Source organism: Orycteropus afer, unplaced genomic scaffold (assembly GCF_000298275.1).
Source record: "Orycteropus afer afer isolate SDZICR_OR568_19922 unplaced genomic scaffold, OryAfe1.0 scaffold00130, whole genome shotgun sequence".
Lineage (NCBI taxonomy): Eukaryota > Metazoa > Chordata > Mammalia > Tubulidentata > Orycteropodidae > Orycteropus > Orycteropus afer.
The window spans coordinates 5,729,222-5,743,511 of record NW_006921717.1 but is presented as its reverse complement, the minus strand read 5'-3'; the positions used below and the strand labels follow the sequence as shown (position 1 = coordinate 5,743,511).

At 42.0% G+C, this 14,290-nt stretch overlaps 1 protein-coding gene across 1 annotated transcript in view; it reads right to left on the bottom strand.

The window, feature by feature from the left end:
- The window catches only part of ATL3 (atlastin GTPase 3), a 62,849-nt gene that overhangs the window by 10,806 nt on the left and 37,753 nt on the right, over positions 1 to 14,290 (bottom strand). The window contains exons 5-7 of the mRNA XM_007944850.2: positions 11,395 to 11,451; positions 10,519 to 10,611; positions 9,542 to 9,680 (exon numbers count right to left, since the gene is read on the bottom strand). Of these exons, the coding sequence (XP_007943041.2) occupies positions 9,542 to 9,680; positions 10,519 to 10,611; positions 11,395 to 11,451 (289 nt within the window). The remainder of the gene's footprint in view (positions 1 to 9,541; positions 9,681 to 10,518; positions 10,612 to 11,394; positions 11,452 to 14,290) is intronic.

Here is a 14,290-nt window from a genome sequence, read left to right as displayed (position 1 = left end):
AAAGTATATGTGAACTGCTGTATGAAAAGTGAATTTACTCTGTAAATCTTCACCCAAATCCTAAAAAAAAAATAAAATAAAATAAAAAAATAAAGATCATTTCAAGAAAACAGTTGACAAACTTAACAGTAATGACTGAAGACCAGACAAGTTCTGGGATGACATTAAAAACATCACATGTGAAGAAATCAAAAGGGCATTAAAGAGACAGGAAGGAAAAAAAAAAGACCAAAAAGGATGTCAGAAGAGACTAAGAAATTTGCTGTTGAATGTAGAGTAGCTAAAGCAAACAGAAAAAAATGATTAAGTAAAAGAGTGGAACAGAAGATTTCAAAGGAAGGCTGGAGAAAACAAAATGTGCAAAGACCTGCATTTAGAAAAGAAAAAGAAAAAAACATGCTCTGCATTTCTGAAAGTGAAAGGACTGAAGAAAAAATTCAAACCAAGTTGCCGTATTCAAGGATTCTATGGGCAAAAAACTGAATTAACACAGGAAGCATCAAAAGGTGGAAGGAATGCAGGGTCACTGTACCAAAACCAACTGATGGACATCAACCATTTCAGGAGGTAGCCTAGGATCAAGAACTGACGGCACCGAAGGAGCAGGTCCAAGCTACACTGAACACACTGGCCAAAAACAAGTCTCCAGAAATAGACAGAATATCAATTAACATGTCTCAACAAACAGCTGCAATGCTGGAGGCACTCACTCATCTATGCCAAGAAATTTGAAGATAGCTACCTGGCCAACGAACTGGAAGAGATCCATCCTTATCTGTGCCTATTCCAAAGATAAGTGATCCAAAAGCACAGGGACATAATCAAACCACATCATCAATTTCACATGCAAGTAAAATTTTGTTGAAGACAATTCAAAAACAGTTGCAGTAGTACATCAACAGGGAACTGACAGAAATTCAAGCCAGATTCAGAAGAGGATGTGGTACAATGGGCAGCATGCCTAATGTCATATGGATTTGGGCTGAAAGCAGGGAACACCAGAAAGGTGTTTACCTGTGTTTTATTGACTATGCAAAGGCATTCAACTGTGTAGATAGTAACAAATTATGGATAACATTGAGAAGAATGGAAATGCCAGAACACTTAATTGTGCTCATGAGGAGCCTGTATATAGACCAAGAGGCAATCATTCAAATAAACCAAGGTGTTACTGCATGATTGAAAATCAGGAAGGGTATGTGTCAGGGTTGTATCCTCTCACCACAATTAATCTGTATGCTGAGTGAATGATCCAAGAAGCTGGACCGTATGAAGAGGAAGCAACACCAGGATTGGAGGAAGACTTGTTAACAACCTGCAATAATGCAAAAGACACAACCTTGTTTGCTGAAACAAGACTTGAAGCACTTTCTGATGGAGTCAAACACTACAGCCTTCAGCATGGATTACACCTCAACATAAAGAAAACAAAAATCCCCACACCACCACCAATAAGCAACGTCATGATAAATGGAGAAAAGTTTGAAGTTGTCAAGGATTTAATTTTCCTGAGATCCAATCAATGACCATGGAAACAGCAGTCCAGAAATCAGACATTGTATTGCACTGGACAAATCTGCCACAAAAGACCTTTTTAAAGTATAAGAGAGCAAAGATTTCACTTTGGAGACTAAGGTGCACCTAAGCCAACCCATGGTCTTTTGAACACCTCATGTGCATATAAAAGCTAGACGTAAGTGAGGAAGACCGAAGAAGAGTTGGTGCCTTTGAACTGTGGAGCTGGCGCAGAACACTAGCATGTGACGGACTGCCGGAGGAACAAGCAGAACACTAGCATGTGACGGACTACCGGAGGAACGAGCAGACCTGTACCCGGACATGCACAGCCTGCTAGCACGTTCCCTGGAGGTGTGGACAGCAAGACTCCGTCTCACGTGCTTTGTTCACGTTGTCAGGAGGGACCAGTCTCTGGAAAAGGGCAGCATGCTTGGGAAAGTGCAGGGTCAGAGAAAAAGAGAAAGACCCTCACCAAGATGGACTGACACAGTGGCTGCAACAGTGGGCGCAAGCAGACAGCGACTGCGAGGCTGGAGCAGGACCAGGCAGGGTTTCCTTCTGCTGGACGTGGGGTCGGAACCCCACGTACCTGAGTCGGAACCGAGTCGGCGGCACCTAACAGCAGCAGCCATCAAGTGAGAGAATCTGACAGCACTGCCAACTGGGACAGCTACCGGGGCTTGCTGACTGCCTTTGCAAAAGAAAACAATTAATTTATCTATCTTTATGATGAGAGGTAGGTGTGCAACCTGGAAACACAAAACAGAAGTACCATCTTCCTTGACTAAGTACCCTTCAAAGAAATGACTTGCAGGTTCTTGAGGAAACATTCCTTGGTTCTAAAATTGGCAAGAGACCTTTTAAAAGATTTACATACACTTCAAAGAGGCTGAGAAACAACTTACAAATGTTTCAAGAAGGGAAAGAGGAACAGGAAGAAAGTCTGTCTTGTCTTTTCATTTTAACTTCTAATTGTACTAGCCCCTACAGTACATCTGTGGGTGACAGCACCATGAGTACTGATTTATAAAATTTATATGAACTATAAGTGTTAGCAAGTAGGTGAATTCACAAATGCAGAATCCATAAGGGATCAAATGTACGTCACATTAAGTGCGATGTACAGGAGAGAAGGGGGATGAAGAATGCCCTGAACAGGGTTACAATTCTAAACAGAGTGTTCCGACGGCCGCCCTGCAGCAAAGACATAAAGGAGGCAAGAGAGCAAACCATGCTGAGGCTAAAGCATTGAGGCAGAGAGGGCAACAAGGACCATATATGGAGGGACATGTCACCTCTAGGAGCGAAACTTAAGCTGCAGCAGGCCTGGGGTGGTCATTTTTCCAACAGAGAGAATCAACCTCCTCACTATCTGATCCTCAGAACAAGACTGTATTTTCCCATTCATGATTTAGTTTTCAGATAAGGCCTAGCTGTATCCTTATGTGCTTATTCATCCATTCAACTAATATACCCTAAACCCCTACTATGTACCAGGAAATGTTCCAGAAGCTTTGGATATTTCAATCTCTAAATAAATTATTTCAAAAGATATGCTTGCTGATCATAAGGCACAAACAAGTTATATACTTCCTGAACATTTTAGTCCGTAAGTAACCATCAGCAGGCTTAAGTTCAGGAAACATGAATTCTAAATTGGACAGAGGCTTGGCCAAGGCTTTGACCGCAGGCAATCTGGATTGGGGACATCAGCTTCCCCATGAGATAGATCTCTTTCCAGAGATTACAACTTGAGTCAAAAGAAAAAAACATATGGTCAGACTCATTTATTTCCAAAACTTTTTAATTTTAAAATAACAACTCACAGGAAGTCTAAGGCAATTTCTAGATCTCTTTCTAACAAAGGGCCAAAGTTACTGTTTTATAATCAGCCACTTACAGTCAGTATTGGTTATACATCAGTACTACTGATTTATACATATTATTTACAATAGGAGCGCTGGTGGTGCAGTACCTAAGGCATTTGACTGCTAACCAGAAGGCTGGCAGTTCAAATCCACCAGCCACTCCTCAGAAGGAAGACTAAGCAATCTACTTCCATAGTTATACCACCTCAGAAACTCAAGGAGGGGTCACTTTGAGTCGGTTTGAGAGGTTTGGCTTAAAAAATGTCGAGGTAACAAAAACAGCAGCTCCTGGCAAGCAAGAGGCAGCAGCTGAGTTCCCAGACACCGTGAAGAAAACCACTGAGGAGAAAGGGCATCTGCCCAAGCAGGTGTTTCATGAAAATGAAGGTCTCCTATTCTGGGGAAAAATGCCACAAAAGACACTAAGGGTAAAGAAGAAAAGTAAGCACCAGGATTTAGAGCAGAAGGCACAGGCTAGCTCCAGTATTTTGTGCAAATGCAGTTGGTTTATGGTGAGGACTGCCCTTACCTATAAAGCTGCTAACCCTCAAGCTTTGAAGGGAAAAGCCCCAGCTGCCAGTTCTGGTTGTACAACAGGTCTAACAACAAGAACCTTCTTCGGGATGGGTTCCATCGATGCTCTGTCCCAAAAGTTAGGAAGCATCTTGCCTTTTAAAGGTCTCTCGATACTGGGCGATGCTCCTGGCCTCACAGAATGCTATGAGTTCAACACCTAAGGTGTCAAAGTGGTCTACTTGTCCCCAGACATCTCTAATTCAGGGTCTTGATCAGGGGTCATAAAGACTTTTAAGGCACGTCACACACAGCACTCTATGGAAAGGACTGTCTCTTTTTTTTTATCAGAAGAGAACCCCAATAGAGAGAACACTGTGACAGTCTGGAAGGACTACACCATCAAAGATGCAGCATTGTTACAGAAAAAGCCATGAAAACCATAAAGCCCAAAACGATAAATCCCTGTTTAAGAAAACTGGGTGCAGATGCACAACTTCACAGGATTTACCACAGAGCCAATCAATGGCAAGAAAGATGGGGGTGATGACGCTCCTAGAGAAACTCAAGAGCTATCAGACAGCACACCAGAGGAACATATGGAAATCAGAAGATAACCTGATGGACAGGAGTGCTTTGAACCAGTGCCAGACAATGAGGAGGAAGACATAAAAGCAGCAGTGCCAGAAAACAAATTGACATTAGACAATCTGACAGATGGGTTCCAATTATTCACGACTGCTTCTGACTTCCTTTACAAGGTGGACGCTCTTCTATTTATGGGCACCGAGACTAAAGCAAACAGTGCAAGAAATATTGGTACCATATAGAAACAATTTTAGAGAAGGGAAAAAGCAAGAGTCAGACAGAAAGAACAATAAGTTTCCATAAAGTTACACCAAGTATGGCTGCCTCTACTTGCCTTCCCTCCCACCTCCTCTTCTTCCACCTCTGCCACCTGAGACTGCACAACCAACCCCATCTCCTCCTCCTCCTCTTCTTCTCAGCCTACTGAATGTGAAGACAACGAGGATGAAGACCTTTGTGATGATCCGCTTCCACTTAATTAACAGTAAATAATCATGCCACAGTTAATAAACTTATCTGTTGTGTATGTATGTATCCGACAGCTACGCAGCATGAACTGTGTTAATTGGCTGGTTATATTATCTATAAGGCTTCTGGTCAACACTAGGCTATCAGTAGTTAACTTTCTGGAGAATCAAAAGTTACATGTGGATTTTCGACTGCATGGGGGGTTCAGAGCCCCTAAACCCCATGGTATCCAGGAACTGTACGTCTGTTCTGCCAACAGCAGTTACCACTAAGGAGTGTACAAGAGGAGGGAGGCAGGCAGGGAAGCAGCACGGGCCACGAGGACTCTACTTCATACAATTCTGTACTATTTACTGCCAACAATGAGTACAGTCAAGACAAAATCAGAAGCCATGGAACTGATCGTGTCTGTTTTCTACTGTCTTTTTCCTTGACTATATTCACTGTCTCAGTTAGCTTGATTTATAGGCAAAACTTGAAAACTTAGAAAAATAATTGTTCTGTGATTTAGCTAGGACTAACACAGAAAACTCACTGCTGGTGTTTTCAGAGGAAAACCAGTGTGGTAAAGCCAGAGAGCTAAGTTCACGTGAAGCTGCAGCTGGTTTGAGGACACCCATGGAAAGGGGAGACTGAACTTTGGGCTACATTAACCCCTCAACTAAGCTGGATCCTGAAAGGTGGCTGCAGTGGTCCCAGGTTAGTAAGCCCCCAACTCTCTGCAAGAGCAAATACAAACCCCTTCAAGGGAAGCAGCCTTAATCCCATGTCCTCAGCTTTTCCACAGGCTGAGATCAGCCAAATATGAGCTCCATAACCACCATCTATACCAGGAAACAACCCACTGTCAATGAGAGTAAACAGGAAAACACACAGTGTTAGACCCCAAGGGCTTTAGATACTGAAATTATCAGGCAGGTCTTAGAAGATGGAACCACAAAAACAAGCAGACAATGAGTCAGTCTATCCGGAAAAAATCAACATATCTAAAACAGAAACAAAATTTTAACAAATGAGTGGAAAGCAATATGGCAATTCCCTAAAAAGTTGCAATTAGAAATACCATTTGATTCCATATTCCCATTACTAGGTATATATCCAAAAGAAGTGAGAACCAGGACAAGAACAGAGATATGCATACCCATGTTCATCGCAGCAGTATTTACAATAGCAAAAAGACGGAAACAACCTAGGTGCCCATGGACAGAAGAATGGATAACCAAACTATGGTACACAGATACAATGGAGTACTATGCAACCCTAAAGAATAATGTAGAATCTGCAAAATACTGCATAATGTGGATGAACTTGGAGGACATTATGCTGAGTGAAATAAGTCAATCACAGAAGGACAAATATAGTATTAGTTCATTATTGTAAAAGGAGCTCTGGTGGCGTAGTGCCCAAGGCATATGACTGCTAACCAGAAGGCTGGCGGTTCAAACCCACCAGCCACTCCTCGGAAGGAAGACTGGGCAATCTACTTCGGTAGAGATACTGCCTCCGAAACCCAAGGAGGGCTCGCTATAAGTTGGAACCAACTTGACAGTAATGAGTTTGGCTTTTTGTTTTTGTTTTTTTTTTTTAATTATAAAAAGTCAAGGAAAGGTTTATATATGGAAGGAAACTTTCTTTGTTGGTTACCAGGGCTGGGACGGGAGGGGAAGGGAGAGAACACTGCAAAAATATTTTTTTAAAAATTTAAGAAATGAAAATTTTGTTAAAATAAAAAATTTCGTATTATTGGAGGTCAGGTCTCCCAGGAAACAGGATGGAATGAAGATCTGTGTGAGGAAGTTTACTGAGGAGTAACACTCATGGGAGAATAAAGGAAGCCAAACTGGGAAGAAAAAGCCGTTGAGCTAAGATCCAATAAAAATAAGCCTCTGCTAACCCCAGAGAGTGCTCTGAAGCGGGAACGGCCCTTGAGAGTTGTCCCGAGTTGGGGCTAGGAGGCTGGGCCTTATACCCCTGTCTCAGCAAATCACTGGATACAGGCTGCCTGGGGAGCCTGTCTCATGAAATAAACAGTTTCGTTCTTTTACAGTGTCAAAGAAGACTGGGCACTACAAACCCTTCTGTTTGAAGTCCTAGCTGGCCAACTCCGTAGTTACTGTGTCAGGACTCCCTGCTGGAGCAAACAGGAAACACCATTTTCTCTATGCTGCTGACACAGCCACCCTGTATCTGATGAAAAGGGTCTCAAACAGCAGCTAGCCATCTAGCTAAGTATTTCAGCAGCAGCTCAGCAATGATTACACAAAAATTAAGATCAGCATGAATGGCGAGTGCTCACCTGAAAAACGGTCAACCTTTAAATAAACTAAACAAACCAACCCAGTAAAATAATTCCTGAACTCTTTGGGGCAACATAAGCTCCAGATTTAGTTCTCACCACGCCAGCCACTCCTCGGAAGGTTGGGCAATCTACTTCCATAGTGATACCACCTTGGAAACCCAAGGAGGGGTCGCTATGAGTTGGGTCCGACTCCACAGCAATGGTTGTGCTGTACAGAAACTACAGTGAGGACTTTCTACAGATTAGTCCTGAACTTTCTGAAGATACTGTGTTTTCCACAGCATATGGATATCAACAAGTATCAGTACAAGTACATACTTGAGAAAATACAAGGTCTAGGTTTTTTAGGTTTTTTTAACTCTGAGAAATACATCAGTTCTTGTTATAGGCCCCCACAACAGCATTTGTGTGGTTCTATATTAAGTACCTCTCACATACTCCCAAGTGACCTGCTATTTGCAACTAAGCATCCAACTGACTCTTTGCTGAAAAATCTTCAAAATCTTACTTAAAAGGTTCTCTAAAACTACAAAACATCCCTCTTCAAAGTTTAAAAGTCCATAAACCTTCCAGAGCCAATGAGAATTTGTCACCAGCAATCCTCATAACAGCGGTAGCTCCTCAGACAGGCACACAAGGGCAGCCTATTAACATTGTTGAAAACCAAACACCACACTCTCTGCTGTCGAGTCGATTCGACTCACAGCGACCCCTTTTCCTTGGGTTTCCGAGGCGGTATCTCTACGGAAGCAGACTGCCCGGTCTTCTTCTGAGGAATGCTGGTGGGTTTAAACTGCCAGCCTGGTGGTTAGCAGTCAAATGCCTTAGGCACTCAACAGCACACAACAACACCCCACATGAACCACAGCCTCCTCTAACCTGACACCAGAACTACATGGTACCCAGCTACCACCACCGATCGCTCTGACCAAGAGCACAAGAGAAGGTCACAGTTTGAATGGGAAAGATATGAAGAGCAAAATTCAAAGACAAAAAAAAAAAAAAGACCAGACTTACTGGACTGAAAGAGACCAGAGGAACTTCCGAGACTACAGCCCTGAGACAACGTTCTAACTTGAAATTGAAGACCCTCCAGAGGCCACGTACAGCCAGAGACGGGACCATAACACAAACATCACCACTCCTGAAGCTGTGCTCCCTAGAACAATCAACTAATCCAGACAAAAGGGTAACATGTGCCCAAAACCAAAGAGGGAACCCAGAGAGGAAAGAAGAAGAGTGCTGACCCATTGCAGGGATTGTAACCAATGTCATAAAACCCTCTGTGTATGAACTACTGACTGGAACACTAATGTGCTACGTAAACCTCCACATAAAGCACAATAAAATATAAAAAATAAATAAAAGCATACTTATACATTTTTTAAATAAACAGGCTCACACAATATACTATTTGGTAATCTTTTTACATTTTTAAAAATACATTATGAACATACTGCCATGTAAATACATAATTCATCTATCTATCTATCTTAACCTTTAATGACTGTGTTTTATCCGTTTATGCATATGTACCATAATTTAACTAATATCTCATAAGCACACTTTCTGGGATGTTTCCAACTGTTCCCTATCATAAATGCTGCAGTAATATACTTCCTGGTACATACATTTCATCCACTTACTCGGATGGTTCCTTAGGATAAATTCCTAAAAGTATTGGCAACTCAGCTGGACCTCTAAAAATGGCAGCTAATTATTATGACTATTTTACTGGGAACACAAGAAGCTCAGATAACTGTGGGCCAGGCAATAAATGGCTTAAGATCTTGATTAAGAACAAAAAAGGCAATGGAATTCAAGAGTCCCAACTGTTATTCCTATATTCTACCATCTAGTCAGTACTTCCTGGTATCAGCACATGACCCAGCATCAGGCTAAGCTATAATCACACAGAAAGGAAAACAACAGTTATGCCAATGCATCATCCTGTCACCATTCCTCAGGGAGTTCACTTCACTGGACAAGTGTTTGCTTTTGTTTAGACTTACTTAGCATATTTTACCTTTATAAACCAATAATCCTGTCTCTGAGGATGAACATTAATGGATATTACCATGAACATTTCAGACAGAGATATGAGATGAACTAATTCTGATGGCGACAGTAATTAAGGCAAGAGCAAAACCAAACTAGATTCCAAAAGCTGTTCTAAGAGACCACACTATTGCTCTTAAGCATTCACTAGATTCAAAATTGGCATTTTCTGGCCATTACTTCATCCCAAAGATGAAATCCCATGTTTCTAACAGTATCTGCAACATACCTTTCAGTTTTCCATCAAAGTCAGGGCTTGTGGCCACCTGGAGTCCCGGATGCGGCAGGAGAAAACAGCTGACGCTGGAGAAACAGGAGTGAATGTGATTGCGCACGTTCTGGATTTCCTCGTGCTGATGTTCCTTCACCTGCCAACGAAGACCAACAATTTTCCAATGACCGTTTCTCTTCCTTCACTAGGAACCACTTACATGGGACAAAGAAAAGAAAATTTCTCAACACGGATGGATCATAGTGGCCTATGTTTCATCCAATGAGAAAACTTAGAACCTGAAAGAAGCAACACACTCATCAACTGGACCAACCATGGTTTGGCTCCTTTTGCTAACAAAGAGCAGGTACTAAAGCATTTCTAAAACAGAATATTGCACAATACTTAGGAAGAACAAGGGAAGGTTTGTGATCATGAAGGAGAGCCTAATCAGATAGCAATGACTGACAAAGAGCTCCTGTGTTTAGTTTTAGAGAACAGGCTAGGCTTGTTTATATCCCTCACAAAACAAATAAGAGTTGTGAATACAAAACAATACAGCTAACTTCTGAGTGACACTCTAAAGACACATATAGAACCTGGTATAAAACGTGAAATGGAAATTACAACCCATGCTTGGGCTTTTGCCTAGAATTCTCCTATTCAATCCCTACGCATTATATACCCAAAAACTTATCCATGAATAAATATTAGTTTATGCCAAAACTCTGTACTTGGCTACAATGATGGGCTCAGGTATAGCAAGGATTGTGAGGTTGGCACAGGACTGGGCAGTGTTTTGTTCTGTTGTACATAGGGTCACTATGAGTCAGAGCTGACTCAATGGCACCTAACAACAACAAAGATTCTGTATTAGTAGTTAACACATTTAATATAATTTACAATAATCTGCTTAAAATACAATAGCTGAAGGCTAATGAGAATGATACCACCTAATTCTGGGTAATTCCCCCGACGGTTATATTCCTATTTACCTGGAGACGCTTATCCAAAAACGCCATTCCTCCTTGTAGTCCGTAGTTGTACTCATAAGGGAAACTCCAGTCTCTAACCAAAAACATCAGTGTCTATTTAGAGAAACAGAACATGTTATAATGTTGAATAGATGCATTTTCAAGAAAACAGTTCCAATCAGTCTATGCCTAACACCAGGGCTTCATCAAAGGGAGCGAGGAAATGTGCTCAGGAGCTTATCTCCCCTGTAAGGTCTTAGAGGCCTTATCGACAGTAGGAGGTGTGTGAGCCAGAAGTGAGGTCAATGGAGTCCACCTGCTAGGTTTGCTCTCACAGGCTGACAGCAACAGAAGGCCTAGACTGAGGAGCAAATGCTCACTCAGAGCGCTGTCCTCACGGCATGGATGGGAAATGTGGAGAGAGCGAGAGAGAAAGAGCAGGGCACTAGCTGATCATAAGCTCAGAAAGAGAAAGAAAATTCAGTTCACTGATGCACACACACCAAAAGCACCTCTGACCTTCCTGAGGTCACGACGGTTCCCTCCTCTGAAACGATCACCTGACTCAGGCAGCAAACCCTTTCTGTAAGGCTGAAGGTTAGCGGAAGGGCTTCAGACTTTGCAGGCCACATGGTCTGTCATAACTACTGGCCTCAGATGTAGCAGAAAAGCACTCATAAACACAAACAAACGAGCATGGCTGTTCTCCGATACAACTGGAGTTATGAACACTGGCATTGGAATTTCATATCATTTCTTTACAATATCTCCTTCTTTTGATTTTTCTTTAATTATTTAAAAATGTAAAAACCACTTTTAGCTCATGTAAAAACCATTTTTAGTTTGATCTCTGAACTGAAGTAAAGGTATGAATTATTTTCATAATTAACATTTTACCTGGAAGGGTTTTTGGGAAATTTCATCCATTGCCAGACGACCATATTCTGTGAAGAGCTTTAAAAAAGAATAATTATGGTTTACAGGGCAAAGTTACTTAAAATATCTCTTCAATTATTCTTTAGCAAAGTATTCACATTAACATTCTGGATACTAATTACACTGAGACCAAAACTCTACAGTTTCAAAAGTTCACAGGAGCCATGAGCCTTAAAATTGAAATAGTCTTGGCTACTTCTCTCGCACACCCCACATCCCACATCCCAATCCCCCAACAAACCCAAACTCCGACCCCTTGCTATTTCCATGTGGCTTGGACTATTTCAGCAGCCTTCTAACTGGTCCTCTTATCTCAGCCCTTCCCCACTACAGGCTACACACAACACAGCAGCCAGAGCAGCTCTGTTGTAAGTAACATTTGTTAGGTGGTATCATGCCTCCACTCATTCAGAAGAAAGGCCAGTCCTTAAAGTGTGATCTGGCCACACTGGTTCTCCCTGCTGTTCCTCCAACATGTTGGGCACACTGGCTCCTCCCTCAGCCCATAATACTCTCTCTTCAAATTTCTACATGATCTGTTCCCTCACGTCTAAAGGTCTTTTACGCATATGGCTCCTTCTCGATGATGCTATCCATGGCCACCAGCCTAAAATGATTACAACTCTCCACACAATGCTGCCAACCCCAGGTCTCTTTTATTCTTCTCCTTGACACTTACCACGATTTAACCAAACATTTACTTATTTATCTTGATCAGTGTCTGTCTTCACTGTTGTTGTTGTTATGTGCCGTTGAGTCGGCCCCGACTCATAGCGACCCCTCCTTGGGTTTCTGAGGCAGTATCGCTACGGAAGTAGGAGTGCCCAACCTGTCTTCACTACTACCATTTAAACACCATTAGGGCAGGAATGTTTGTCTGTTTTGTGCACTACTGTATCTGCAGCAGCAAGAAGAATGCTGAGCCCAAGAAGAGCAATTATGCCATCCAAATGATTGAATGGATGAATTCTTTAAGGTCAGGTTTATAGTACATTTTCTCTTTTATTTCTTTGTGAACCCTCATGAAAAGTATAGCAAAATGAAGTTTAAAAGTTATAAACTCATGAGCACAAAGAGGATGGGAAATAATATGATAGCACAGAAGCACCCTAGAGCCAGGAAAGGAAGGGAGCAGGAGAGGCCAGGGACCTGCAGAGCAGCAGGATATTCAGGTAAAAAGGGGTGGGAGGGAAGGCTAGGCCCCAAGCCCCCTAGAGTCAGGAAAGGGAGGCAGCGGCCAAGGACTGCAAAGTGGCAGGTTCCAGGTAGGAATGAGGGAAGGGGAGGGCGCTGAGGTTTCCAACAGCTAAGAGAAACAAACTTGTCTGTCAGTCTGTGATCCTGTGGGGCTTGTATGTTGCTATGAGGCTTGAGGCTGAGCCACTGGTGTTTCAGACTCCAGCAGAGTTGCACATGATACACAGGTTCCAAGAGCTTACAGACTAAGACAGACTAGGTAGAAGGAAGAAGCCATCCATCCACTTCTCAAAGAATTGGCCAGGAAAAACCTTATGAATAGCAGAGCAACACTGCCTGATACATTACTAAGCAACTTTATGAACAGCTCGGAAACACTGTCCAACACAGTGCAGGAAGACGAGCCCCTTGGGTCGGAAGGCACTCAAAATAGGACTGGAAAGGAGCTGCCTCATCAGGGTAGAACCAATCTTAATGATACAGATAAAGTAAGTCTTTCAGGACCACCATGAACTGACATGGCACAACTCAAATTGAGGAGAAACAGCTACAAACATCCATTAATAACAGGAACATGGAATGTACAAAGTATGACTCTAGGAAAATTGGAACTCGTCAAAAATGAAATTGAACACATAAAGATTGATATCCTAGGCATCAGTGAGCTGAAATGGACGGGTGTGGGGCATTTTGAATCAGACAACCATATGATCTATGCCAGCAATGACAAACTGAAGAGGAATGGCATGGCATTCATCATCACAAAGGATGTTTCAAGATCTGTCCTGAAATACAATGATGTCAATGATAGGATAATATCCATACACCTACAAGGAAGACCTGTTAATACGACTATTATTCAAATTTATGCACCAACCACCAGAGCCAAAGATGAGGAAATTGAAGATTTTTATCAACTTCAGCAGTGTGAAATTGACTGAACATGCAATCAGGATGTGTTGCTTATCACTGGTGACTGGAATACAGAAGCTGGAAACAAAGAAGAATCACCGGTAGTTGGGAAATTTGGCTTTGGGGACAGAAATAACGCTGGAGATCGCATGATAGAATTTTGCAAGACCAACAACTTATTCATTGCAAATACCTTTTTTCAACAACATAAATGGTGCCTACACATGGACTTCACTAGATGGAACACACAGGAATCAGATTGACTACATGTGTGGCAAGAGGCGATGGAAAAGCTCAATGTCTTCAGCCAAAAGAAGTCCAGGAGCTGATTGTGGAACAGACCATCAACTGCTCATATGCAAGTTCAACTTGAAGTTAGAGACAATTAAAACATGTCCATGAGAGCCCAAATATGACCTTGACTATATCCCTTCTGAATTTAGAGACCACCTAAAGAAGAGATTTGATGCACTGAGCACCAATGACCAGAAGCCAGATGAATTGTGGGAGGATATCAAGAACATTATCCATGAAGAAAGCAAGAGATCACTAAAAAGACAAGAAAAGAAGAGAAGACCAAAATGGATGACAGAAGAGACTCTGAAACTTGCCCTTGAGTGGAGAGTACCTAAAGCAAATGGAAGAAATGATAAGATAAAAGAGCTGAACAGAAGATTTCAAAGAGCAGCTCAAGCAGACAAAGCCAATTACTATAATGAAATGTGCAAAGACCTGGAGTTAGAAAACC